Raw genomic sequence first — 26,424 nt, forward strand, 5'->3', positions numbered from 1 at the left:
TATTGCAAGAAGAAGTGGCCAACGTAAGTCACAAAACAATATATTTAATCAGCTCTCAATGGATGTAGGGGAAAATTCCAGTTTTATGGGAACAGATTTTAAGGCAAATGGTGGTCTGAGTATCTTGTATCTTTAAGAAATTTGGATAATAGTATGAACCATCAAAGGCATGTTGGGCAGGCTACTTATCCTAATTCTAAGAATAATTTATTTTCTAAACAGTGACTGTGAGTGTATGGCAGCGCTGAAGTAGTCAGCTGCAGCCATATATGTAAGGAGCCCTGTTCTCTTAGCGATTTCACAATATAATTGGAGTATGAGTCACCTCAGATTGATGAGGTTGTTAATGTGAACTCCCACCAGCTTCAACACCTCTGGGTCTTCTCTGTCCAGAGTTAGATTCTCCTCAAATGAGAATCTCGTTCTCTCTACAGAGAAGATTGATGAGGGTACAGCAGAAGTTTTTGAAAGCATAAAGGGAATTACCGTAATTCATGTACATGCAGCCAAAAAACTTTGGGTTAATCACCAGAGAAAGACTTCTAGTGAGGAAGGAAAGTGAAATAATAGGCTAAGTTTTTATGTAAATGATTTGTAGCGTTCAGTGTGGAAGTATAGTATGTGGAATATATAGGAATATATAATATAAGTATAGATTAACTGTCTGATGTAGAAAATCTGTATCCAGCAATTCTGCCGTGGTCTCTCAGGGTCCTGTCACTCTGACTTACTGAGCATAAAAATAAATGGCAGCCTCACTCACTGCACAGCCTTCATCTTCCAGCCAGGGCAATAGCTGAAGCAGTAGTAAAGGGGTGGCAGAAGTAAATTCTGGTGGTTCCTTGCATTGTTTTAAATTACAGGTTGAGTATCTAATATATAGATTTTATTTTTTGCAAGTGTGCCTGTGTGTGTGTGTATATATATATATATATTTTATAGATGATGTATGTGTATGTACACATATGCGTACAATTATTTTAAAACATTTTGCTTTGTTAATGCTGTTGCATTGTTGCATTATTTGCTGTTACAAATGTAGATCCTTTAACTTCAATCATGCAAGTAACTTAATGTAAATGGTCACAATTTTTTAAAGAAATGATTATCAAGACCAAGTATGCTTACTTTTCCTTCTAAAACAGAAAAAGCTTCATGGAGTGTCTGTGTTCTCTTGTCTCTGTTACTTCACTAAGAAAATTCTTTTTGCATTACAAAATCCCACAAAAAATGTTAATTCTGGATTGATTATTGCTGTGATTCTAGAACATGATTTTGGAACTTTTGTGTGCTTTCTTCTGAACAGGTATTGCAGTTGCAAATTGTTTATATGAATCATAATCATAGAATGGTTTGGGTTGGAAAGGACCTTAAAGATCACCTAATTCCAACCACTGACATGGGCAGGGACACCTCCCACCAGACCAGGTTGCCCAAAGCCCCATCCAGCCTGGCCTTCAACACCTCCAGGGATGGGGCATCCACAGCTTCTCTGGGCAACCTCTTCCAGTGTCTCACCACCCTCTGAGTACAGCATTTCTTCCTAATGTCTATTCTAAATCTACCCTATTTTAGTTTAAACCATTGTCCTATCACTATGTGCCCTTGTAAAAAGTCCGGCTTTCCTGTAGGCCCCCTTTAGGTACGGGAAGACTGTTATAAGGTCTCCCTCGAGCTTTCTCTTCTCCAGGCTGAACCACCCCAACTCCCTCAGCCTGTCTTTATAGCAGAAGTGCTCCAGTTCTCTGATCATCTTTGATCAGAGGCCCTCCTCTGGATTCGTTCTAGCATGTCCATGTCCATCTTATGTTGGGGGCCTCGGAACTGAACACAGTACTCCAGGTGGGGTTGCACAAGAGCAGAGAAGAAGGGGAGGGGATAATCACTTCCCTCAACCTGCTGGCCATGTTGGCTTTATGGGCTACAAGCAGACATTGCCAGTGAGTATGTGGCTGGGTAGTGCTGAGCGGCCTGCTGGGTTAAACCACAACAGCAGGAGAGAATCAAATGCTTCACAAGAGTTCAGGTATATGATGTCAGTTGCTCTTCTCTTATCCAGCAATGCTATAAGTCTGTTGTAGAAGGCCACCAAATTTGTTAAGCACAATTTGCTCTAATGAAGCCATGTTGGCTGCTGCCAGTCAGCTCCTTATTTTCCATGTGCCTTAGCATAGTTTGCAGGAGGACCCGCTCCATGGTCTTGCTGGGCACCGATGTCTTCCTTTTTTCCCTTTTTAAAAATGGGGTTATGTTTCCCCTCTTCCAGTCAGTGGGACCTTCACTGAACTGCCATGACTTCACAACTATGATGGATAGATAGTGGCTTCACCTCTTCATCCTGTTCCCTCAGGATCCTTGGGACCCTGCTCATCAGTTCCCATGGATTTGTGCACCTTCAGGTTCCTTAGATGGTCTCAAATCTGATCTTTGAACATTCAAAAATATTGAGAATGCCTTTTAAACTTAAATTTCCATGTTGGCAGGCAGAAGTTTTTGAAAGAATGCTCATGCCATGGGAACATAAGGGTTTTTTTTGCTGCATTTTTTTTCCCTGTAGAACACACTAAGTGCCTCAAAAATCATTCATCACATGCAAACAAACTTTGTATAGTTTAGATGGAACCGATAATATTTCTGTTGTGATGTACTTAACCAAGTAAGAGTGTAGAAAGTGAACATAACATATAGGAAGGGTAACCCCCCCTTTTTTTTTTGTTAATAACGTCGGTTTTGTTAATAATGTCGGTTTTCCTAAGGCATTTTAGTACTTCAATTTAGCATTTATGATTTAATTACACAATCATTGGATTAACTTCAGTTGTTGTGCTGATATTTTCCTTGTTGGGAAAATTATTGTCTTTGCATTCCTGAGGTTGCTGATAAAGTTTTGAGCTGGAGTATTGTTTAAGATTTCTTGATTTATTTGGATTTCTGTTTCATACTGTTACCACTAGAACCACAGGAGTAATTGCTAGCTTCTTGTTTTCAGGGGAGGGCATTACCAATAATCGCATATATGGTTTTTAGATTCTGCAGGAGGACAAGATTTTTATTTATCAAAGCTAACAACAAACTGGTTTAGGAGTTACAGGAAAAATATCCAGAGTAAATTCAGTCAGCGTGCCAAGCAGCCAGCACTTAGGGCTGCACTTCCTTTTGCTAACTGTTCAGGCAATAACTTTATATAGGTCACAAGGTGACAACTTAATAAGATTTGTATATTGTACTGCTGCCAGTTAATTCCTCATTTGAAATATATAAGTGCAACTTTACAATATATAACCTTGTGTTGTACTTCTGTGATTGGTGGTAATTTCCATCCATACTTTTTTTTTCTGTTTGTCTCTCTGTTTTGCAATTTGTCCAGGTTACCGTATTCACTGGAGGCATTAGAAAAAAAAAAGAAACAGTTGGCTCTGTTAATCAAGATCCCTGTAGCAGTTTAATACCACTATTTATGAGTTACCAGGATGCCTGAGGACAGAGACTATTCATCAAATACATTTTTCAATTGTTTGCTATAGCTGTGGGTCTGAATAAAACAAGCCTCTTGCAAAACTCAGTCATCCTTCAGTTTGGAATTGTTTCCCTGCAGAAATTCTGATATGATTTTATTGTTAATAGAATAACTCCAGTAGAGATAGCATCTAAGATATTCTTAATTATGGATGATGCAATACATTAGACCAAGTACTCTGTTCACAGTAAGCTAGTTCTTGCCTAAGTTGTAAAAGTTAAAGTGGCTAAGTGTCACCCTTGTCTTTTGAGGTGACATCCTGGTCCTGCTTAAAAAGTTTGCTCCATTTGTTGTCAGCTTTCTTTGAGCAATTCCAGGAGGCTTGTTCCAGAGTGCTTTACACACTGACTCCAAAGTTTTGCCTACAAAGGCCGCTAACTGCACACTGAGCAGCTGCATAATAAAATTCATCTGCACTACAAAACTGGACAGCCACAGCTTAAACAACCCCTTGCTAGGAAGCGAGTTACCAGTGTGAAGTATTTGAAAACACCAGGTTCAAAAATATGGTTCCCTCGATCCTTGCTATATTTAATCTGTCAAATTTGAAAACACTTTGTATTTAATATTTAGTATTAAAGCTTGAATTGAATGTTTTATGCTGAGGTAGAGAGAACATTCAGCTTGTGCTTTTCTTCTGCTCTTTCACTAAATCATAGAATCGTAGAGTCACAGACTCATTTAGGTTGAAAAAGACCTCTAAGATTATCAATCTAACCATTAACATAGCACTGTGAATTCTACCACTAAACTATGTCCCTAAGCATCACATCTACCCATCTTTTGAACACCCCCAGGGCTGGTGACTCTTCACCAAGCACAGCAGAATGACTGTAGGTTGTAGCCCTATTGTTTAAATTGGAATCAATCTTGAAATGTTATTACCTTAGTCTAGAGGCAGGGATTGGATGGTTTAGTTTAGCTGAGTATTGATTTACACTTCTGTGGTGGTTTCACTCAGTAGGAGAACCGAACTCCACCACAACTGGTCTCTTATTCCCCCTCCTCAAAGGGAAAGGGGGAGAAAATATGATGAAAAGGACTCAAGGGTTAAGATAAGGACGTGAAGATCACTCAAACTATCATCACGGGCAAAACAGACTCAGTGTAGGGAGATTAGAGAAACTTATTGCCTATTACTAATAAGCTAGAGAAGTGAGAAACAGAAAACAAACTAAAAGCAACCTCCCCCCATCCACCCTCTTCCACCTCCTCTCCCGAAGTGGCTCTGGGGAATGGAGGCTGCAGTCAGTCCCTGACACTTCATCTCCGCTGCTCCTTCACCGTCAGACTCCGCCCCTGCTCCATGTGGGGTCCCTCCCACAGGATGCCGTCCTTCCCGAACTGAGCCTGCGTGGGCTTCCCACAGGCAGCAGCTCTTCAAGCACTGCTCCCACATGGCTCCGTACCACGGGGTCCATCCCCCAGGAGCAAACTGCTCCAGCACGGGTCCCCCATGGGCGGCAGCTCCCCCCAGACCCTCTGCTGCTGTGTGGGCTCCTCTCCACGGGCTGCAGCTCCGGCCCGGGGCCTGCTCCTGCGGGGGCTCTCCATGGGCCGCAGCCTCCTCCAGGCCACATCCACCTGCTCCACCGGAGGCTCCTCCATGGGCTTCAGCGTGGAGATCTGCTCTGTGTGGGACCCATGGGCTGCAGGGGGACAGCCTGCTCCACCAGGGGCCTCTCCACAGGCCGCAAAGGAACTGCTGCTGCGTGCCTGGAGCACCTCCTGCCCTCCTGCTGCACTCACCTTGAGACTGCAGGGCTGATTCTCACTCCTCTCTCCCAGCTGCTGTTCCACAGCCGTGTTTTTTTTTCCCCTTTCTTAAATCTGCTCTCACAGAGGAACAAACAACATTGTTTATTGGCTCGCCTCTGGCCAGCAGCGGGTCCCTTTGGAGCTGGCTGAAACTGGCCCTTATCTAACATGGGGCAGCTGCTGGATTCTTCTCACAGAGGCTGCTCCTGCACTCCTCCCCCCCTGGCCCGAAAAAAAAAAAAGAAAAGAAAACGGAAAACAAACAAACAAACAAACTCAAACCAACAAAACCCTTGCTGCATTAACCCAATACAGCTTCTAAAATGAAAAGGAAATTATCTCAAAAGGTGAATGGTGGGAGCAGTGCATTCAGCACTGTGTTCTCCATCAAGACCAGACTAGTTTAGATGGCCCTTGGTTCTATATGTAATAACCCCTTTTTGATTCTCTTTGGGGTTTGCAAGATAATAGGTAGGTAGGCAGCACCATTGTTTACCATTTCTTTACACTCTTGAAGCAGTTGCATGCTTCTGATTGGAAAAGAGGAAGAAATCAAGTATTTTGTACTATAAAATTATTCTACACAAAATCTATTTAATAATTGAAGTAGGTGCTTTTACCACTCACGAAGTGTTACAATCCAAAATGACTATATGCTCAGATGAGTTTCTTTTATGGGTACATGCTTATCCATTTTGGTACTAGCAAAAATAACAAGTGGTATTTTGACATCAGCTAACACTTCAGCAGAAACTAGGGTGTTTTTTTCCTAGCTTTTGTGGTGGCTGTTATGGTTGATTTTACTAGCAGTGGTACCTTGGAAACCCAATCTAAAGTCAAGTTCTGTTGTTCCAGACACCCTGTGGACTAATAGTAATAAAAAGCAGATTCTCACTTCCTGTGACAGCTTGCAGTCTACTTTTGAGGCTGAATGCAATGAGTAGATAAAACAGGTGTATAGGTTGGGAAGGTAAGATTTATAAATCAGGTCCATAAATTAAAAGCAGAGAACTCAGTTTACTGACTTTTTAGCTACCACATTTACCAGCTAAATGTCAATTGGACTCTTGCTTCCCCAAGTTTTCCCTTAAAACACATGGTGAGTGCGATACACATCTATTCTAAAATTCTTATCTATTACCACACATGAGGTGTTGTTGCATGGTGTGACGTTTATACTTCGTGAGGTATACTTTTATACTATGTCTGTTATTTTGGTATGAGTGATGAGAAAGCTTAATGGATTTTTGCAGTGGTATGAGGCAGGGTATTCTTGCATTAAATAGAAAGTGAGATAGTGAAGACCATCAGAAAATGCTAAGTATATTTCAGTATCTGTTATATGTGAATTTAAGAGGCTGGCTTACCTTCTTTGTATCTTGTTTGGGCATTACAGATACCTTAATTAATACTTTTTATAACAGAAGTATAACATGCATACTATAAATTGTCATAAATGTCTGAAGATGTAAAGGAGGGGAAAATTTCAATCTTATGTTTAGTTTGTAACCAATTTGTATAATTGCTAAGAAATATCTAGATTACATTTAATGGTGCTCAGCTATGTGTCTATGTAATGCAGGCAATAGTATGTTCTAAGTTTGAAAAAGCACAAGTTCTTGATAAAAGAGATGAAATTAAAGGATGATGTTCTGGATGTGGATGAGGCTCCAGCATGCCTGGAAAGACTAAGAAAACATTGAGTTGGATTCTTATTTACACTAGGAATCTCCTGTTAGGATGATTTTGTAGATATTTGCAAGTTTATACCATTATAAAACATTTCATATCTTTTATATTATGATAGGAAAGGTGTGTAGCTTCTAAAATTCTTCCATTGTTGATTTCATTTAGGTTGTCTTTGCTTCTTTCTTTTGTGAATCATTTTCATGTAACAGTGTGCCTTCTGTTCTTTCTTAATGTGCTCCAATTTGCTTCATTTCAGTGGTTAAGTAGGGAACTTCAGCTGTCATGTGCTCTGAATCACTCAAGTCTAAAGATGGGATGAATGTTTCCCAACTCTGTTGACTTCATGTCTTGGCTTCTATCAGTTTTTCTTGCTCATACTTGTATAGTAACTACATACCATGTTATTTGGTAGAAGAAGGAATAAATGAAAATTGAAATGGACTCACTGATGCTGGACTGCTGTAGGAGGAGGTGGATTCAGATGGACTCTCTTCAAAGTTCACTTAGTAATCTGTAAAATGTTGAAGAGGTGAGGCAGTGGGAATTAATCTTTCTGGGGTGCTCACATGCTGTAGAGATGCCTGTAGTGTCGAAGCTGTAACTGCATAGTTTCACCTCTAATAGATTGACCTGTGTCAGCAATGGCAGTATATCAATTTAAGGAGCTGTTGATAATCTAGATAATGGTAATTCAGTTAGTATCCAAAAAACTAACATTTTGGCATGTATTGTCTTGCACTGTATATTTTTCAGATAATGATAGTGCTTTGTGAAAGACTAAAATAAAAAAAAAAAAGTGAAGGGAGGGGACAAAACCCACTATACCTCTTTTGTTTCTTTCCTCTTCCCTAGTGGATATTAGCAATGTATTTTCTATTGCCGTTTAATTATGTGCCTTATGTGAGTCTGTACAACGTGTTTTCTACTTGCAACAAATCTGAATGAAAATCCCAGATGCAGACAGTGATGTCCAGGATCAAATGTTGTTGCTTGGATTCACCTCTGTCTATAGCTTGTTTAAAAATAAAAAAGTCAGCAAGAAACGGTAAAAAAAACAACAACAAAACAACCCCAACTATAACAACAACAAACACCACAGAGCTTAGATTTATTGTCCTCTAACTCCTCCTTGTGTTACACTTTCACTTCTTCTAAAAAGCACTTTATATTCCTCCTGGAGACTGTGCTAAGGCACACGGAAAATAAGGAGGTGATTAGTGACATACAAAATGGCTTCACTAAGGGCAGATCATGCCTGGCAAATTTGGTGGCCTTCTACAATGGGATTACAGCATTGGTGAATAGGGGAAGAGCAACATTAGATACTATCCCCCATGATATTCTTGTTTCTAAATTGGAGAGACATGGATTTTATGGACGGACTCTGTGGATAAGGAAGTGGCTGGATGGTCATACTCAAAATGTTGTAGTCAATGGCTCAATGTCCAAGTGGAGATCAGTAATGTGTGGTGTTCATCAGGGGTCAATACTGGGACCTGTGCTGTTTGACATCTTTGTTGGTGACATGGACAGTGAGACTGAGCGCACTCTCAGCAAGTTTGCAGATGACACCAAGCTGTGTGGTATGGTCAACACACTGGAGGGAAGGGGTGTCATCCAGAGGGACCTGGACAGGCTTGAGAGGTAGGCCTGTGCGAACCTCATGAGGTTCAACAAGGCCAAGTGCAAGGTCCTTAACCTGGGCTGAGGCAATCTCAAGCACAAATATAGGCTGGGCAGAGAATGGACTGAGACAAGCCCTGAGAATAAGGACCTGGGGTTGTTGATGGATGAGAAGCTCATCGTGAGCTGGCAATCACAGAATCACAGAATGTTAGGGATTGGAAGGGACCTTGAAAGATCATCTAGTCCAATCCTCCTGCCGGAGCAGGAACACCTAAATCATGTCACACAGGAACGTGTCTTGGTGTGTTTTGAATGTCTCCAGAGGAGACTCCACAACCCCCCCAGGCAGCCTGTTCCAGTGCTCTGTCACCCTCACCATAAAAAAGTTTAGTCTCATATTTAAGCAGAACCTCCTACGTTCCAGCTTGCACCCATTGTCCCTTGTCCTATCATTGGATGTCACCGAGAAGAACCTGGCTCCGTCCTCCTGACACTCACCCTTTACATATTTATAGACATTAATAAGGTCACCCCTCAGTCTCCTCTTCTCCAAGCTAAAGAGACTCAGCTCCCTCAGCCTTTCCTCGTAAGGGAGGTGCTCCACTCCCTTAATCATCCTCGTGGCTCTGCACTGGACTCTCTCAAGCAGTTCCCTGTCCTTGAACTGAGGGGCCCTGATTGGATGCAATATTCTAGATGTGGTCTCACCAGGGCAGAGTAGAGGGAGAGGAGAACTTCTCTTGACCTACCAAGCACACCCTTTCTGATACACCCCAGAATGCCATTGGCCTGAAAGCCAAGCATATCCTGGACTGCATCAAAAGAAGCATGGCCAGCAGGTTGAGAGAGGTGATTCTTCTCTCCCCTTCTTCTCTGCTCTTATGCAACCCCACCTGGAGTACTGTGTTCAGCTCTGAGGCCCACAGCACAAGAAGGACATGGACCTGTTGGAAAGAGTCCAGAGGAGGGCCTCCGATCACGACGATCAGAGAACTGGAGCACCTCTCTGATGAAGAAAGGCTGAGAGAGCTGAGGATGTTCAGCCTGGAGAAGAGAAGGCTCCAGGGAGACCTTATAGCAGCCTTTTGGTACATAAAACGAGCCTGCAGGAAAGCTGGGGCCCAAACCATTCTATGAATCTGTGATTCTGTGGCTGTATCTTTCCTTTCCTAATCATTCTATGATTCTTTAAGACAGTGAAGGACAGATACATTTCCTCTGGTACTTCCATCTCTTTGAGATTTAAATGTAATGGTGCGTAACTAGTTCTCCAGTCCCTTACAGGTTGCTGTGGGTAGGCCTGGCACGAGTATTCATTTCTTCTAAATGGAGAATTAGGTAGTTTGAATGAGGTTTACCCTATTCCTTTCCTAATCTTGGCTACAGATGAGCTTTTTGTTCATGCTCATTTCTCTGCAGAATGCAAAAACGAGGGGCTTAAAGAGGTTACAAGTCTGCTATCTGCTGTCTGTCCTTTTGTGAGGATGGTTTTTTAGGTTGTGGGTTTGGATTGGGGATGGGGGGGTGGAAGGGGGAGGCAGGTGAAAGTATTCAATATGTTTTTTAATATGTTTTTCTGATTATGTTGGTTCTTTCTTGGATTTCCATCACAAATCAATTGTGTACTTCATGCTGTTCTCTCAGTGCCCTACACATCTTAAGTGATGGCATCTTAAGCAATAAGAATGTGTTTGATAAAGGAAGGAAATTCTCTGATCAGTCAACCGTCTGGCTTGAAGAGACTTGGGAGATTTGAGTTGTGAAGGGGATTCCTTACAAGATTGTCTAGTGACAGAAAACTGTGCTTTAGCTTCAAAATATGTTAATTTTACTGATGAGCTCTATAGTTACCTAGATCTCAGTTATTCTGTCTTAATGATATTCAGGCCCACTGAGACTCATTCTGAAGTCCAGGGCCCAGAACATGAAGTTGAATTTTTAATTTTTGGTTCTACCACTAACTGTAGAGCAGTCTATAGATAAGGATTTTCAGAATCTTTGTTCTGAAATTTTAGGACTTGCTCTGTTTCCCTGATATTAATTACAAGAATTGGAAAACACCAAGAATCTTTTCCAAAATATAAAGGAGAGTCCGGATGGTTGGGAAGTACAACTTAATTGTGAACATAATTGCACTTCTTGCATTTAATTGCAATCATAAGTCAAGAAAGACAGCTTCTAACATTTGGGTCAGATTTTTAATTTTGTGATCTGAATTATTAATGAGAATATTTCCATAAGCTTTCTGCATAAAAATTGACTTCATAACAGAGAGGTCAGCTGGTCTTGTTCTAGTCTTCTAGACTGTATGATTGCCAGTTGTAATCAGAAATTGTTCCCATAAATATGTGCTTCATTTATGATGGTAAATTACTTACACGCTTTATAAAGCAAAGCATAATTTTGTAGGTTCTAGTTAAAAGAAAAGTAAAGTAGATACTGCATATAGGATTATTGAATAATGTGATAGTGAAAGGTTAAATGTCAGGTGTATGTATAAATCCTATTCTAGTTTTTCTTTTTCCAAGTGATTTAATACCTAAGGAATCTCAAAAGTTATATTGGGTACTGCATGTCTACAGCCAAACAAAATTGTACAATGCCTAGAAAACACAAGTGATCAGTATAAGAATGCATAATGCTATTGTATAAATCAGTAGTGCTTCCACTTGTGATAGGCAGCCGTGCTGAACACAGTATGTCTCAAGACTGATACAGCAGTAATATAAGGGGACTTGAAGCAAGTGGTGGAGGTTGATTAGGACTATAAAGATTTTTATAAGAGGATACTGAGAGCTTGAGATTGTTTATGCAGAAGATAGATTGGGAACTTCTGTAATCTATCTCCCCAGAGCAAGATTGAGGAGCATATCCAGTTCCATCAAACAGAATAAATTCAAAACAGATGAACAAGGTGTTTTTTTTTTTTTTTTTTTTTTTTTTTTTTTAACTTGAAACACAGTGGAATGACAGAATTTAAGGTCACAAAGATTGAAATTTGATTCAGAAAGACATTTGACACCTTCCTTGTGGATAAATTGAAATAATAAATACATACTATCTTAGAAGAGACAATAATTTTAAAAAGGAAAAAAAATGCCTAAGGCAAATAAATACTTTTAATATAATGTATCTTCTTGTGATATATCTTGGCTGGCCAGGTTTAGAAATACTGAGTAAAAGTCAGGATGTTGGACAAAATGAACCATTGTTTTGATTCAGGGCGACAGTTTCTCTTCCTATTGCAATCTGAATTAATTTGTTATCATTTCTCTCTGTTCCATTTGCCAAGAAATAACATGAATGATAACTGTTTTCCCTTTCTGCCCCCATAAAGTAATTGTCATAGTCCTCTTTCAGAAATTCAAAGGGGCAAATATTTTGAAGCATTTTTCACTCACATTTCAAGTTTATAATCTGTGAACAGGTCTGGGACTATGGCAGATATTTCAATTCTATGCTGCTTCTCTGTCCTTTTCCAGCATTTCATTGCTTTGATAAATGAGAGATAGTATATTTTACAATTTCAGGGATGCTCAGCTGGAAAAGCTTACAGGATCTCATTTATTCTAAAAACACCCATCCCTTGCAAATTGTTCTGCTTCCAAGTGTCTCAATTTCTGTGTTGAGTCAACTGTTGAAAATCTCACTATAATAATTCAAAAAGCTTGATACATTCATAAGAAGTTTGCTTAAAAAAGAATTTCTTCTTTTTACTAAGATTGTCTTCTGCTACTACCTAAATTAGAGAAAAGCCAAATTCCAAACCCCAAATGTAACTGTTCTTGATTGGGGCACTTCAATACTGGACCAGGATCTGAATTTTGTTGCTTTTTTCTCCATAATGGACCAAAATCCTAACTCCTATTTCTACCAGCTGTCAAATTAGTAAGATACATCTGTGATTAGAACCGCTTACAGACAGAATTTCTATTCTATGGGAATCTGTAGGAAAAAAAAAAAACAGCAAACAAACAAAAAAAAAACAACAAAAAGCCTTTCAGTTGCAGAATTAAAAGAATAAATAGTTTTATTTTCCAGTAATAAAAGCAAAATTAATTACTTAGAAGTAATTGAAATCTGAATGAAACAGAAGCTATTAAGGTCTGAAGAAACATTTGGGGGATTATCTTGTCCAACCACCTACTCAAGGCAGGTCAAGTTAGAACAGGTTATTCAGGGTCTTGTCCTGATTTTGAGATGTGTTGGTCTCCATGACAGCAATTTTTTTCCTCATATATTTATTGAGTCATAGTTTCCTGTGCTCCATCTTTTGCTTGTTTCTTCTTTGTCTATTCCCGGAGAAGTGACCCTTTTCCCTGGTGCTACTAGGGCCCCTGGGTGCTGCTGCTGAACTGACTCTGCCCACCAATCCTGCTGGAAGGTGTCCTTCATCCCAGTGCCGAGCCCCACAGTCACCTCCAAACAGTGCAGGCCCCCACCCGGTGTGGCTGTGTGCACATGCATGTGCTAACCAGAAATGTCAGCCAGTGTTTTCCCCACCATTGGCTCTGATGGACAGCATCAGTAACCAACTGTTCCTTGGCTGGACCCAGTACTGCTACTCTAGCCCATAGTGTGGCGCAGAACAGTATGGTCAGTCATCGTTGTAGTCTTACTCACCCTATTTGTTCTAAGGATGCTGTGGGAGGCCATGTCACAGGCTGTGTTCAGTCAAGGGAAACATTGTCCATTGATCATCCCTCATTCACCAAACAGGTCCTGTCTTCACAGCTCTCAGTTGGGCCAGGCAGGATTTGACCTTGGTAAAGCCTTGCTGGCTATTCCCAAGCACCTTGTTTTTCATATCTTGGGTGTGATTTCCTGGGAGATTTCATCTGTAACCATCCCAGAGACTGAGGCTGACCAGCATTTATTTACCAGGATCCTCCTTTTTGCTTATCTTGAAGGTGGATGGGATCTTTATCTTTTCCAGAAGTCTTTGTGTTGGGAAGTTCACAAGGTATCCCATGTCACCATGAAGTCACACTTGACTTCCTCCTCTTCTGTACGCCCAAACCCTAGAAGCTGCCATTTCACATAACATGTCTACTTGATGACTAATTAAAATCTTCCATAAAAAGCACATGTAATTTTTAATATAAGAAATCGTAAGTTTACAGTCCACATACTGGTTGTTACAGAGCACAGAATTTGAGCTGCATTGTTCAATGGCTACTCTGTTGGGAATTCAACTTGTCTTTTCTGCCATCTCCTCCCCTCTTTTATCCCACAGCTCTGTCTTCCGGGATTAAAATTCTAGTAAACCAGAAGAAACAGTGCAAAGTGAAGGGCAGTTAATTTGAAGTTATGTGAAGGCTCTCATACAAGCAGTTGTTAAAATGTAACTTGGAAATGCTGTTTATAGTTGTCTCAGTACATAGAAGGCAGTAAGAGACAAATCACAAGGGATCGTAAAATATGGTATGTCTTTGAGCACTATGATAAACAGTCTCTTTAGTCTTGCTACAGTGCAAATACCTGTGGTAATAAATCTACGGGAGACTGCTATACTCTAAGGAGGAAAAGAGGCTGAAGGTATGTTCAGTTTGGCAAGGCCACAGGAGATGGTGGTAATAGCCTGCACATACCTAAAAGTCATTGGGATCTAAAATGGAGGCAAAGGGATTGGTGTTTCTCAGAAGTGTTTAACAAAGAGCAACAAAATGAAATTCAGATAGAGCATATCAGAAAAATGTGTGTTTGGTGAGATGTTAATAAGCTGCAGAAACACTCCCATGGGAATATGAGGGACAGCCCATGAGCTGGGATTAAGAAAATTGCTTTGACGAGCACATTAGTAACTGTTAGCAGTCCTCTATAGGCACAAGAATGAAGGGAATGTTTTTACAAGAATCCACCTCTCTCACTTCTGTGATTCTCTGTTACATACTCTGAAGATGTCATGTTGAAATCCTGTGGAAAAGTTGCCACTGATTTCAGTCAAAGTGGGTCACAAACTTGGTGCTAATACAGGCCATGTTTGTCAGTCATTTGCCTAGGGGCAAAAGTGGCAATGCACAAGAAATAGTTGTGCCAGTACAAAGACCTCTGGGCAATAGGTATTCAGTACTCCTTTAGCTGCGTACAGGGAGCTACAAAGATACCTTGGCTGAAGATCTGTTTTCCCTTTGTAGGCAGAGCTAATTATTTTTTAATGGTGTGTGGGGAGAGGTTCGTACTGCTTCATCCAGGAGAATACTAAATTTGTATAGTTTTGCTTTTCTGTCAAAAAGGCCATTGTGTTCTATATTTGAAAATGTAATATAAGCAAGGTTAATTTGATTTGCCTTGTTTGTCAGAAGTTTGTTTTGTTTTGGTTTTGTCACACAGATATCTCACTTACGGGGGCCTCACGTGTGTGTGGAGCCAGTCTTGTTCTTGCACAAATAGTTGCCATTCTGATGAAGAGGTTTCACCACGCCAGGCGAGACTGGAGAGGAAGTCTGTCAAACATGCTGCTGCCCATCGTCTTTGTTGCACTGGCAATGGCCTTGTTTAGCGTGAAGCCGCTGGCTATTGCTTATCCTTCTCTCAAGCTGACACCAAGACTTTACAAAAATGCAGAATCCTTCTTTAGGTAAGGGGCTCATCAATCTTCATCAGTATCGTGGGTTCTGGGATCTTTACCCTTGAGTTCTCATATTTTAATGAATATTTCTTGTAATAGGTTACTTTTTTATTTTTTATTTTTGTGTTCCAGTTGTTTAGCACATTTTAATAGATTATTATGAGGGGGACATAAAAATGGAAAAACATTGTGCAAAGGATTTGCTGGAGAAAAGGACAAAGATTTTGGAGCAGTTTGGATTGGGCAATCTGTTTCAATACAAGTCATGACCATTTATATGTAAATGACTAAGTGCATTTAAACAAGCATTTACATGCTTCAACTTATTTAGTTGATTAGGTCTGAAGTAATTTTCTCAAAATTTCTCATCTTTGACAGTGCCATAGAGCACTAAGAAAGCTTGGTGCCCTTCTAAATGAACCTCCACTTTCTATTTTTTTTTAAGCTTTGAAACCAACTAGACTATTTCATATTATAGTTTTTTATCTACAGTACCTATATGTCATCTCTGAATTGTTCTGTATTAAGTGCATATCACACAGATTGTTTTATCTACTGGACAAATATCCAGATACCTTCATAAAGATAATGTGATGATGTTTGAATTTATAAATGAAACATAGATTACCTAAAATGTGCTGCTAGGAATGCATGTTTGTATTGAGGTTTCTTTACATGTTCACAAGCAGTTTATGAAATGAGATCATTTTGTTGTTTTGGTATGTTTCCTATGCATGGATTTGATAGTTCTTAAATTTCTTGATAAACATGTAGAATCATGAGGCTTAAAGTTAATAGAACTAGACATTGTAACATGTTTGTGTTTCTTTCCCCTTTCCACCCTCTGATGCCGTGGCCCACTTTGAACAGCACTGAAGATGATAACCTAGGAAACCTTTCTCAGATTCTACTGAGATATTTCTTTGACTGGGACCACACATGCATGCATTCTAAGCAAGGGTAACTGTATAATGTAACTAATTCAAAATGCTCTATACTGATTTAACATTTGCTGCTAATTTGAAATGGAGACTATGAAAGTAGTGAAGAAATCAATAAATCTAACATATTTTCCATGAAATGTAACAGTAAAAATTAATTAGCCTAAAGTTGAGATTAGGAACAAATTTTGCTGAATACCTAAAAAAAAAAAAAAAAAAGGTAAAATAGTACATAAAAACAAATGTTGTAAAGAAGTGGTAAATTAAATATATTTTGCTATGTAGTGTGGACTGTCTTAGGCTTTTATTGGCAGTGTGAGGTTAATGTAAAATCCTCTTTGATGGAGGAGCTAGTATCTAGGTAGAATATGTAAGTAGGCTTCACTGTTAAAGGTCTGATTCTAATCCCTTAGAATTTAGCGACAGCTTTCCCATTTATTTCAGGAGGATTTTGATCAAGTCTGTTGTCCATATGAATGTAGGTTAGACAATAATTACAATGGTAGGAAGAATTCCAGGTGTCCAAAGTCAGGAGTACAAAATGGCTACCACGCTTTAGTTAACTTACTGATGCAAACACAAAGCATGTAGCTCATCTGTTGCTTTACCCACATAAATATTTGTTGTGAATCCACCTTGATTCAAATGAGCAAAATTGATATACCTTCAGACACAGCTGCTACTGTGACAAAATACTAAGAACTTGCTCAAGATTACAGATATACTTGTTACTCTGTGGATTTCTTCTGTAGAGTCATGTACTTCTTTCTCATAATGGCTGTGTCTATCATTATGTTTATTCCCATTAGAAAAAATAATTCATGTTGGCAGATGGAATCTTCTTCACCCCAGGATTCATGTGGATGTGTGTCTGAACAGGAGGTATGTCCATGTATAAGTGTGTGCAAGTATTTATGTAAAAATGGTGTGTGTGTGTTATATAATACTTTGACTATTCTTTTTGAAGAGGTAGAGAAAGAGATGAGGAAGTAAACCCTCAGAGCACTGGCTTTTTTCTGATGAGATATTTCTTTGTTTCATTTAATGTTTGGCCTACATCTTTTGAAGTCTTCAGGGAAAGAGGTTGCGTGCATGCTTTTGTTGCATATCTATGTGTGTGTGTGTGTGTGCATGTATATATACATACTAGAGAAGACTATAGATTGACCTGAAGTAAAAGGAATCAAAGACAGCTGAACTATTTCCAGCAGATGGAACTTTAAACCTGATATAGGACATTGCTTAAAAAATAGTCAGATAAAACAAGGATAAAACTTGATTACGTGGTAGACTACCTACTCCCAAAGGGAAGGTCAAGCTACCAGGGAATCTACATCTGACTAAGATGTAATTGTTAAGAGTTTATTTTTGCATTGGACTGTATATCTGAAAATAAAACAGCTCTTCAGGAAAGAACGGATTTTGAAAAATATAATGAATTTCTGACCTCCTTGACTGATGAGTTTTCCAGCTGACTTATTCTTAGGTTGAATAATAACCGGGAATATGAAACTGAGTCTGAACCGTCTAATTTATTTGCCTGGATGGGACTATTGCATCAACTATTTATATCTTTATGAAAGAGACAAGTTATTTACAGTAAGAGTTGCATCTGAAATATAGCAATATAGTTTTGTGGAAGGGGGAACTATTTTTTTTTTTTCTGGGCAAGGAACAAGTTTTCTTCTAATACTATAGAAAGATACCTAGAATACAAGAAGCTTAAATAAAGTGGCAATTGAAACTCAAGCTCAGGGAGAGGCCCCATTAACTGTGGAAGTTCAAAGGAGAGAAGTCACTTGACAATGGGGACAAAAATTTTATTTGTGAGCTATGGTAAATCAGAATGTCTTCACTAAAGAGTGAATTTTAGCTTGTGGATGGTTGAGATGTCAAATAAGCATTACAAATTTTCAGGTTTTATGCATTATATACTTAATGAGGTTTCCCAGGTATCTTATCATAATACCTGTCTCTTTTTCTTTGGTTGTGAGAATGTCCCACTGAATTGCTAGAAAACATCTTCCCTTTTTCTCTACTGCAGTCCCTCAGTGAAACTTTTAGAAGCATATTGCACAAATCAAAATTTTGTTTTCATCCAGATTCATGTAGTGCCTCTTTTTGTTTCTTTTCAGGAACAGGAATTGAATAGAAGTCTCATTGCCTTTTTCATTGCTATACAACTTTCTAAACTTATTTTTAAGTTTTGATGTTTTCAAAAATGACTTACAGGGTTGCAAGAGATATCAAAGGTGGTTCTCATGTGTAGATAACAGCTACAATTATTTGAAATGCCTTATAAACATAAAACCACACATAATTTATTGAAAAGTTATCAAAGCTGAAAGAGGCAAATCCAGTTGACAAGCAATGCTGTAAAAACTATGTGCAAATTTTAAAAAAATGGCTAAATGTAGTGCCACTGATTTTTAAGGAGCCCTGCACTTATTTTATGTATTAAATATTTTACGTTATACTTTTTTCCAGATGTGTCCGAGTTTCAACACCTCTGTTCTCTATGTGAAGAATAAGAAAGGACATATTCTGTATAATCTTTCAGGGTTCCTTGTGGAAGAATATTTAGTGAGGTCTTCCAACAAAGCAAGGTAACCCTAAAATGTCTGTGTGGTTTATCCCTTATGTATATAAAACAAACAAACAAACAAAAAAAACACAGTACTTCTTAATCCAAATCACGTCTGTGTTACTGGGTGTGTAAGGGGCAGTTGCCTTTATTGGATGTTATTAAGGTGTACGGCCAGGCTAAGGTAACGTGGAGTCCCCTCCATGGTGACTTCTCAGAGCTTCCTCCAGCAGCTGCATGACAATTGCTTCCAGGTATACACTGGCTCTTCTTGCCATGCAGTGAGTTCAGTTGAAAAATATAGTGTTAATATAGATATTTCCACTTTATCATTGCAAGAAAAGATTGCTAAGGAAGGCAGAGCTTAAGGCATGCTATTACCTTATTGTCTATTAACAGATATGGTGGTTGGTCTTTTGGAGGGAGGAAAGTCTCTGCATTTCAAGAACAAAAATTGAATAAGATCAAATCCAAGCCTGTGGCTAAGGTAAGGGTTGCATGTGTGTGTATGTATGTATGTATTACCTCTTCAGTCTCCAGACTTCATTGCAATTAGCAAATAATAAATCATTATATGAAATCCTTGCATTAAAAAATTGGGAGAAAAACTCTCTGACTAGTGTAGTCCATTTCTCTGTTCATAATTATATAAATATTCCCTTGTGTTCTGAAAAATTTTAAATGAGTTGAATGATACAGTTTTCTTGTGAACCTCTTTCAAAGTCTGTCTGAGCTCACCTTTAATTTTTTTTTTAGGTAGTTCAAATCTTCTTCTTTATTTGTTTGTGTTCTACAAAAAGTTAATGTCAGAATTGAAAAACGTCCATTGAACTTCTCAGAAATTAATTGTTACTGATGCTTGTTTCATTTCTGTAATAAATATTTTTCTTTGCTACATTTCTTTCTTTATTTTTTCCCCTCTTATCCTTAAGATGAAAAATCCTTAAAAATCAAGATAGAGTTTCTGCGAATATTACTTCTGCATGACAAGTGTACTACCTTGCATTTATAATTCTCTTTTCAAATATGAGTAACTTCCCCCTTTTTATCCCAGAGGAACTTGCACCTTGCTGAAATTGGTCAGGTTGTGAAATATGAATCTCTTCTGACAGTGGGTCATTCTGTCTTGCAATGCTACATGTAGCCATTGTTTTCTCTTTGGAGCTTCTCCCAAGAGCCAGGAACAGAAGGATTATTCTAAGTGCAACTGAAGTCAGGAGCTTTTCCTTGAGACATTCTGGTACACACTGGAAGGACAGTGTGAAAACTTGGAGTAGGATCTAGAAGCTAAAAGGGAATTATCAGTGCAAAGCATTTTTTTATTTTTATTTTTTTCCATAGGGAATGTTTTGAAAGGTTCTTTTGAGGTCCATTCAGATGTAGACCATTAATGAGGAGAGAGAGTTTTGGAGGAGATTATGAAGAATCTCAGTGAGGCCTCTATTTCTGTATCCAAGCAAAACACATTTATTGCCAGAGGAAGCTGTGAAGCTTGACCTTATGGATTCCAAATTAGGATATGAAAGGAAGGTGCTTCCTTCATATTATTTTATAGACACTAGATTTTATTTGCTCTTGCAAATGAAGAAGAGAAGCAACAGTATAATTAAGCTCTATCCCAAATCCCTTTTGGGGCAAACTGTAGTTAAAACAAGATGCAGATATTCTCCCTTGCCAACATAATTTCACATTTCATTTTGCAAGATTGTTGACTGTTTACAATGCCTTTGCCTTGTAGTTTTGAATAGCAATCTCTCTCTCATATCCACACCTTGTCTTATATATATTTTCATTTAGGTCATTTGTAATCCCCTTCTACCTCCAGATTTCTCATAGGTTTGAAATCCAGTTCCATTGATCCTTAATTAGGAACTTGAAGTCCTAGAGGATTGAAGTAAGATGTGTTTTTCTGACTGCTATTTTTGCTGTTTTTGTCCTATGTCTTTAATAATTTTAGACTTTTGTTTTGACATGCCAGTGCTGTGTTTTTTCTCCTTTTTTTCTCTTTTTTTTTTTTTAAATATCTTTGGCATAGAGCTCCACCTGGCATCAGCACAAGGATAAATTATAGTTATATTGCTAGTGAGTAAGCTTCATATTTCAGAGCCAAAGAAAATAGTGGAGTAGATTTATAAAGGGCACTGTGTTATCTAAAATACCTCCTGGAAGTGGCTTTCAACTGATGCAATGTCAAATTATTGCATTAACCTTTTAGTAATTAATGACCAGACTTTTACTTTGACCTTTCAGGCTTGTTCATGAGACAGTGAATGTACCATTTACATAGTCTTGTATGAAGTAAAATGAGAAATTTGCATTTGAACAGACTTACTGTACGATTAATTTCATTTTAGAAAATGTCTGAATCCTTATATGTTATTCTCCAATCCAACAGACAACATTTTTCCCAGTTCAGATAAAACAAGTATTCAAATGCTGAAACAGTCTTCTGCTTTACTGTGCTGCATATGCATTGTACATACAGAGAAAGTGTATGTGTTCACACATGAGAAAGAATATATTTACCATATGCCAGAGACTTGGCTGATTAAAACCATTGACAATGGACATTCATTGATGATCATTGCTGCATGGAGCACAACTGCTCCTTAACTTTTTTTTTTTTTCCCTGAATGTATATTCCTTCATTTATTTTGGTAGTTGTGGACAAAGTTGCTGTTATATATAACATAACTGAATACAGGAAGAACATGTAGGAATTTTAAATAGTCCTGAAAGACAACTTGTACTATTCAAATGGTATTCTGAAGTGTGCATTTTTCCAGTCTCAAAGGTTGGGATTTGAGGCTTTACTGCCTAGTAATAGTATAAGTGTCTAGACAAAGTTCACTTGAAAAAAAAGTCTCTCCACTTTAATACCCATTGTCTGGTATTAGCAATTTCTCTGACCCTCCTCATCCTTTTTCCTTGATAGGCCACAGGTAAGTCAAAATATTAGTCTAACATAATTCTGGAATGTTAATGGTAGATAAAAATGGCATGTAGTAATGGGAAACATGTCTTTGCAGAATTTATTGTTAATGTAGAGATGGACAGTATTTTTTCCTAGGAACAAATTTTGTCAGTCATGGATAGATGATAAAATTATAAAAATCAAAATTAATTGTCTCATTCTATATATTTTTTCCAATACTGATCTCTTTCCTGCCATTTGTAAATAATTACCTGTGAGACGCACAAGAAAGATGAAATATATTTCAGCTGGAACTAATGTTTTTCCTTTTTTGTATTTTAGCTTTGCAATCAATTTAGAATAAACCATAAGACTTTAGAAAAAAAAAGAAAAAAAAGCTTAAACATATCTTCTGAGAAAAATCTCAGACACTATTCCTTTTGCTTGTTGCCAGATTATAAGCAATTAAATAGCCAGCTTTAATTTGGTTATTTCCTGGTAGTTTGATTCAGTTAAATAATGCATCTTGGATGAAGAATTCTAATTACTATGTGGGATATTGAAATGTATGGTTACACACAATGCTCTATTACGGATTTTTTTTTTGTATTTTTGTTTGAATATTGGTCACATTATTATATTTCTAAGGTATTCTGTGAATGCTTGAGACCTTTACACTGCTTCAATTAAATGAGGACATGTCATCAGATTTTTGCTTTATTGTTCTCTTAACTGACTTTTTTGATGCGATGAGCAGAATTTCAGTGGATTTTCAATATATATTTATAAATTTCTATTCTGCACAAATCTTTTTAAATGAGATACCATAAGAAATCAGTATGTGAAGAAGACCGTCTACCCTTGATCATATGTTTGTTTCTTGGCCTGGTTTGTATTTGCACAGGAGATTCAGCGGTGGAAGAATCTGCTCTTTTGCCCAGGACACTTAGGTTTTATTTCAGTTCATCTCTTTAAGGAGTTCTCTTTTGATTAAAGAATGGGAGACCTAGTCTGTGCAGTAACTTGTGGGCATTGAACTGGAGGAGAACAAAGGAGTTGCATGCAAGTTTGCAAAGGAGGAAACAGTTAAGGATTATTTTTTTTTTCTCCCTCTAAATGTGGGGACATAAAATGCTGATGAGATTTGAAGCAGCTGTGAATATCACGTAAAGAACAGAGTAGAAAATGTGAAAGCTACTGCAAGAAAGAGTAGTGGTACTTGACCAAAGTTGCTCATTTGTGAAATAATGCTGAACAGAGCTTATGGCAAAGAAGATTCAAGAGTGAGAGGCACAGGAGAAGCAACAGTGGAGCTCAGATTACTGTATGAAAGCATGATATAGGTTAGGTGGGAGGGAACTGAATGGGATGATTAAAGTATTTCAGATCTTGCCTCACAACAGAGTGTGATGTAGACATCCAAGCAAATAGGTAGTCAGGAAAATAAATCTGAAGAAAAGAACAATTAGGCGACAGAAATAGAACTGAAGATTAGACAACTTGCACTGGGAAGCATGGAGAAGAACATGGCAGGAAAAGCAGACAAAGTCTGGAACCTTGTGTCCAAGTAAGGACTGTAGACGGATTCTACAAGTTTAAAAAAAAAAAAAAGTATTATCTGCAAGTAAATTAAAAACAAAACAAAACAAAACAAAAACAAAGAACAAAAACACATTTGGGATATTATACCAGTACTGAGAAGAGGCTGATATATATATATAGAAAAGGACTACATCAGAACAGCATCTAAGTGATGATAAAATATTATTCAAGGAAGTTTTCAATACGTAACTGTATAGATGGTAATTTCAGAAAGGATTTAGGAAAACTGAAATCTTGGAAGAAGAGTGTTAAGGCAAGAAAGACCTATATTTAAAAAAACAAAACAACAAACATATACATTGTTATATGATTCAGAGTCCAGACACAAAGTGAAAATTGTCCAGCATCAACTCAAGATGGCCAAAATGCAGATTAGCAAATAGCTGATAGCAAATAGGAAAAGGTTAAGAATTTTTCAACTGCGTAAACAAAAAAGGGAGATGAAATATTGCTGTGCAGTGAGGGAGTGGATAGTAATCAAAGGTGATTTGAAACATGTCATCAAAACTGAAAACATACCTTTTTTTTTTTCTTTGACCTGTTTTTCAGTATGGATAATGTAGGGTCAAAGGCACTTTGCTTAACAGTTAAGGAGGCACAGAAATAGAATTGAATTCCAACAGGAAAGCAAAACTCAGACTTCAGTATATTCAGTTTGGAGACATAACGAGGCTATCAGCACTGATTCTAGCACATGGAGACCTCAGGTCTGAAAGTGTGGATTTTGGAGACATTAATCAAATTGGGGCGATTCTGCATAATTTGAGGATAAAGTGTATGTTACAGCAGAAATGCTTCCCTGTGCTCCTCAGAGGCTTGTGTTGTCTGCTTTAAAGTTTATCTGTCTTCCCTTTCCTCCTTGCTCAAGAAACCATGTTGAAACCAATTGCTTGTTGAAGATGGAGACATGGCTTTGTCCTTCATGGCATAGTTTCATATTTTCACTGTGTAAGCAGTGTCTCCTTGTTTTTTCCTTTCATAATTTTCTAGGATGTTCTCTTTCTTTGATATTTTATGCTATATGTCACTTGCAGGTATTACTTTGATAAGTCTCTTGGATTTTCAATAATCAATATTCTTCACTTGTAACAGGTTTTTTCATCTTTCTTTGTTTCCAGTTAAGTTGGCCAATATTATTTTCACATTGTTTTTCCTCTATTATTTGTTTGACCAAATGTGCATAAAGGAAAGGACTGTTTCATTAACATGGAGAATCTTAGTTTAATAATTAAGACAACTTTCTGCCCTGCTAGATTCTGTTGAAAGAACTATACAAATTAAATCATAGAATCACAGAATGGTTTGTGTTGGAAGGGACCCTAAAGATCATCTAATTTCAACCCACCTGTCATGGACAGGGACACCTCCCACTAGACCAGGTTTCTCAAAGCCCCATCCATCTGGCCTTGAACATTTACCGGGATGGGGCATCCACAGCTTCTCTGGGAAACTTGTGCCAGTGCTTTGCCACCCTCTGAGTAAAGAATTTCTTTATATCTAATCTAAATCTACCATCTTTTAGTTTGAGTCTGATGATTCTGTTCTGCCTAGATCACCTTCTTCTTCTAAAAATGTGTGTCTTAAAAGGAGAATTCATCTTTAATATCTTTATGTAATTCTTTAAATTATGGGAGTTTTCAGATCAATGTTTGGATTCAACTCATTTTTGATTCACAATTTCTATTCTCTCTTCCAGGTATGGTACAACCAAAAGGGTTTCCATTCACTGCCATCTTACTTAAATGAACTCAGTAACTTCATCCTGTGGCTGAATTTGCCTCCAGCTGTGGATTGGAGACAGTATGGTAATAGCCCTTTGTGTTTATTCATATTGCTTGAAAAATAGTTTTTAAATAGAGTTTCAATGTGAAAATTTGTTATGGTTCCAGATTGTTCCATTGTTCATGATTCCATTGTCAGATTCCAGAGTCACAGATTTTCTGGAAGGCTTTGGAAATGAAACTTTAATTTAAATAGAAGATGTATCTGAAGAATGTAGTGTGCAATAAGGTGAAATTTGAATTGACAGCTCACTGTCTATGCCATATGCAGTTGTTACAGTTTCTTACAAAGGACATTCCTATGGAGTAGGCATAAATTAGTTTGCTATGGTTGAGGTGTTTGTACCTGGAAAACGACTGGGGGCTTGCTTAAATGGGGTGATTAATGCACAAGAGTATGAATTTAGAACTCGTTTGTCACTACTCATTAAGTAAATATCCAGGATAAACCCAGAGCATCCTGTAAACTCGCACTGCAACATAATGTCCCATAGCATCCTGTTACTCAAGGAACTGGAGAGGCTGGTATATCTTACTATTGTACATACCAAAAGAGAGATTTGTATCTTTGATGTCTGAATTCTCTGATTCACTTATCCTTGAACTGTATAGAACTAGTTAAAACATAAATTTTACAAACTGTCATATGTGGTAATAACTTCAGCCAAAGAATCAGCTGGTAACACAGTGAATTTTTAGGATGTTGAAATCCAGTTTGAAATCTTGAGTTTGATAGTTCAGGCTAACATCTGTTCATTCCAATTCCTTTCATTCTTGAGGTTCTGTTAAAGCAGAATTAGCTTGTATTGGAGAAATTTTAAAATAGCTTATGACTGATTTTTAAGAGTATTTGAAAAGATCATATACAGTAGGATGGTTATGTATAAATGTGAAATTATACTCAGAGCTTCAATTACTTTTCTCCATTAGTATATCTTGTGGGGAAAAAATACCAGAGTACCTTTCTTTTCTTTCTTCCTGCCTGTTTGTCTTTCTCTGGGGTAGATAGTATTATTATTTTTTTTTTATATGTGATGTTCACGTTGATTTATGCATTGCCATTCTCCAGTTAAAATGAAGTAATTGCAATTTTTCATTTTCAATTTGAAGACTTTCAAGTTGGGTTTCTGTCCTATGTAAGCACAGTAGAAGACATGGAGAGGTTGTACATCAACAAGATTTTTGTCTTAGTTTGATCTTATACCATTCATATGTGTTTATAATAATGGAGGAATAAAGAAGAAAATCAGTGAAAAAGGGAAAGGAATTTTGAGTACTAGAAAACAGAAATTCATTAAGAAAAGTATCCTGAGTGTCAAGTCAAAAAAAGAATAATTGTTAGTTTTCAAGATGGCCGGAGTTTTATTTTTCCTAAATGTATTATAAGAACAAATAACAGTTAATGTAGTTCTGCAGAAAGTTTAAATTCAAATGAAATCAA

The 26,424-nt window shown here is 37.8% G+C and overlaps 1 protein-coding gene across 1 annotated transcript in view; it reads left to right on the top strand.

The window, feature by feature from the left end:
• ABCA13 (ATP binding cassette subfamily A member 13) overlaps positions 1-26,424 on the top strand; it is a 197,800-nt gene that overhangs the window by 111,763 nt on the left and 59,613 nt on the right. Inside the window, exons 41-48 of the mRNA XM_050708769.1 lie at positions 12,923-13,117; positions 14,924-15,170; positions 16,032-16,121; positions 16,855-16,984; positions 18,590-18,708; positions 19,086-19,173; positions 19,741-19,797; positions 24,899-25,007. Of these exons, the coding sequence (XP_050564726.1) occupies positions 12,923-13,117; positions 14,924-15,170; positions 16,032-16,121; positions 16,855-16,984; positions 18,590-18,708; positions 19,086-19,173; positions 19,741-19,797; positions 24,899-25,007 (1,035 nt within the window). The remainder of the gene's footprint in view (positions 1-12,922; positions 13,118-14,923; positions 15,171-16,031; positions 16,122-16,854; positions 16,985-18,589; positions 18,709-19,085; positions 19,174-19,740; positions 19,798-24,898; positions 25,008-26,424) is intronic.

This window comes from Cygnus atratus, chromosome 2 (assembly GCF_013377495.2).
Source record: "Cygnus atratus isolate AKBS03 ecotype Queensland, Australia chromosome 2, CAtr_DNAZoo_HiC_assembly, whole genome shotgun sequence".
Classification (NCBI taxonomy): Eukaryota; Metazoa; Chordata; class Aves; order Anseriformes; family Anatidae; genus Cygnus; species Cygnus atratus.